General features: G+C 32.8%; 1 protein-coding gene across 17 annotated transcripts in view; it reads left to right on the forward strand.

The window, feature by feature from the left end:
- The window catches only part of LOC117117784 (androglobin-like), a 77767-nt gene that overhangs the window by 32663 nt on the left and 43400 nt on the right, over positions 1-1704 (forward strand). For 16 of the 17 annotated variants that reach the window (XM_033262236.1, XM_033262233.1, XM_033262232.1 and 13 more), the window contains one exon: positions 912-1001. In XM_033262236.1, coding sequence (XP_033118127.1) covers positions 912-1001 — 90 coding nt within the window. The remainder of the gene's footprint in view (positions 1-911; positions 1002-1704) is intronic. The other variant, XM_033262239.1, reaches the window with a different exon arrangement.

Below are 1704 nucleotides of genomic sequence, written 5' to 3' on the forward strand. Positions count from 1 at the left end.
AACATCTGCCAATTGAAGCCTAGGTTGTAACCTATTATTTGTCTAAGCTTCATAGTAAATTATTATTATAATATCTGAAACATTGTTTATTATCTAAAAAGAACCAAATTAAATATGTTCGCTTTAATTAACTACCGATTGCATCGCCCGTGACTTCCGTCAACAAACCCATGTGAACGATTTTTTTTTCTGCACACTGCTTACTTAGCTTGTTGCATGCATGCAAGCAATGTAAGGTTTAAAAAAATTAATGTTGGTGGCGCACTTCACATCTTGTGCTCATAGTTTTTCGTCGATTATAGGCATTTTTAGTCGATTTTCATAATTAAAAAATAAATAAATAAATTTAATAAAATTTGTATTAGTTTTTGTAGATCAGTTTGGTCTAGTTTTAGTTAATACTAGGCTAATTACAAGATATTTTGTATAGATATTTCAACTAGCAATCATTTTTTTTAATTTGCTGGTTTGTGAATTTTTACCTAGTTATGACAAACCTACTAGCAAATTGCTAGTTTGCTAGCGTGAATTTCGAGCCCTGTAAGCACATCTAAATACTGAGAAACTAAGTTGTAGATGTAGCAACTATTTTGAAACCTGTTTAAATATTGAAAAGCATATTGTGATTAAAACATTAAGAATTTTGTAAACAGATTTAAATACTGAAAGGCATATTGTGGATAAATCCTTTTTTTAACAGCTGTGAAAACATGAAACATTTGTTTGATTTTGTTGAGAATAAATTTTAAGTTTCTTGTCAATTGTATTTTTATATTATTATGTTGTTTTGTAGCATTGTAAACACAATTTTCGAAACTCATTCCTATCATAAGTCACCAAATCATACATTTCTACCAACCTTTAATGGTTCTACCAACCTTTAATTCTGCTGTTTATTGTATTATTTTCAGTTACCATGGGGGCAGCAGTAACTCGGAGCTTGGTGATATTACTATTATCCATATTTTGACAGGTTGGATCCCCGAGGCGATTCCGTTACAGTGAGTAAAGTCCATTGTTTTTATTAGTTCCTATGCATGTAATGCAATAGGAACTATTGTAATCACTCTTAATCACATTTCTTTTGTTTTTTATTGTGTGTAGTGTGTGTGTGTGTAGACATTTATGCAAATGCGCATGCGTCAAAGAAAAGTTTTCCGACATTTTGTTTTACATCGCGATGGGAAGATCGATGTGAAGTTTCTGCAGAGTTCAGTCAGGACTCGCGCTAACCGACCGGAAAGTCGGCATGGATGAAACTATTTTGGTTTTACGGCAAAAAAAATCAACTGCTGTAGGCATAGGTATTTTGAAGAAGGCCTAAAATAAAACTAAAATGTTTTAATACTTGCTAAAATACATCGTTTTTTCATTTAGTTAAAGTCCATGCATGGAGGTATAAAAATAGAAAAAATCTATTTTTATACCTCCATGGTCCATGCGACGTTTTTTTCTGTTGTATACGTATGAGTAGTCATATGAAGGTACTATATCCCCGACAGTTGGCGGTGCAGCAATGTACCTTTTGAATGCAAACTGAAAAAAGTGAAAATATAAAGGTAGCCGACTGTCGGGTACATAACGACTATCTAGCTTTCCACAAAAACATGAGGCCTGTCGAATTACATTACTAAAATCACTATTTTGGGCCATAAAGACTCCCCCTGTATTTTTCAACCTCCACACAAATTTGACCCAACATAT

This window comes from Anneissia japonica, unplaced genomic scaffold (genome assembly GCF_011630105.1).
Source record: "Anneissia japonica isolate Jap-2015-1 unplaced genomic scaffold, ASM1163010v1 scaffold234_len1672027_cov178, whole genome shotgun sequence".
In the NCBI taxonomy this organism is placed as follows: domain Eukaryota; kingdom Metazoa; phylum Echinodermata; class Crinoidea; order Comatulida; family Comatulidae; genus Anneissia; species Anneissia japonica.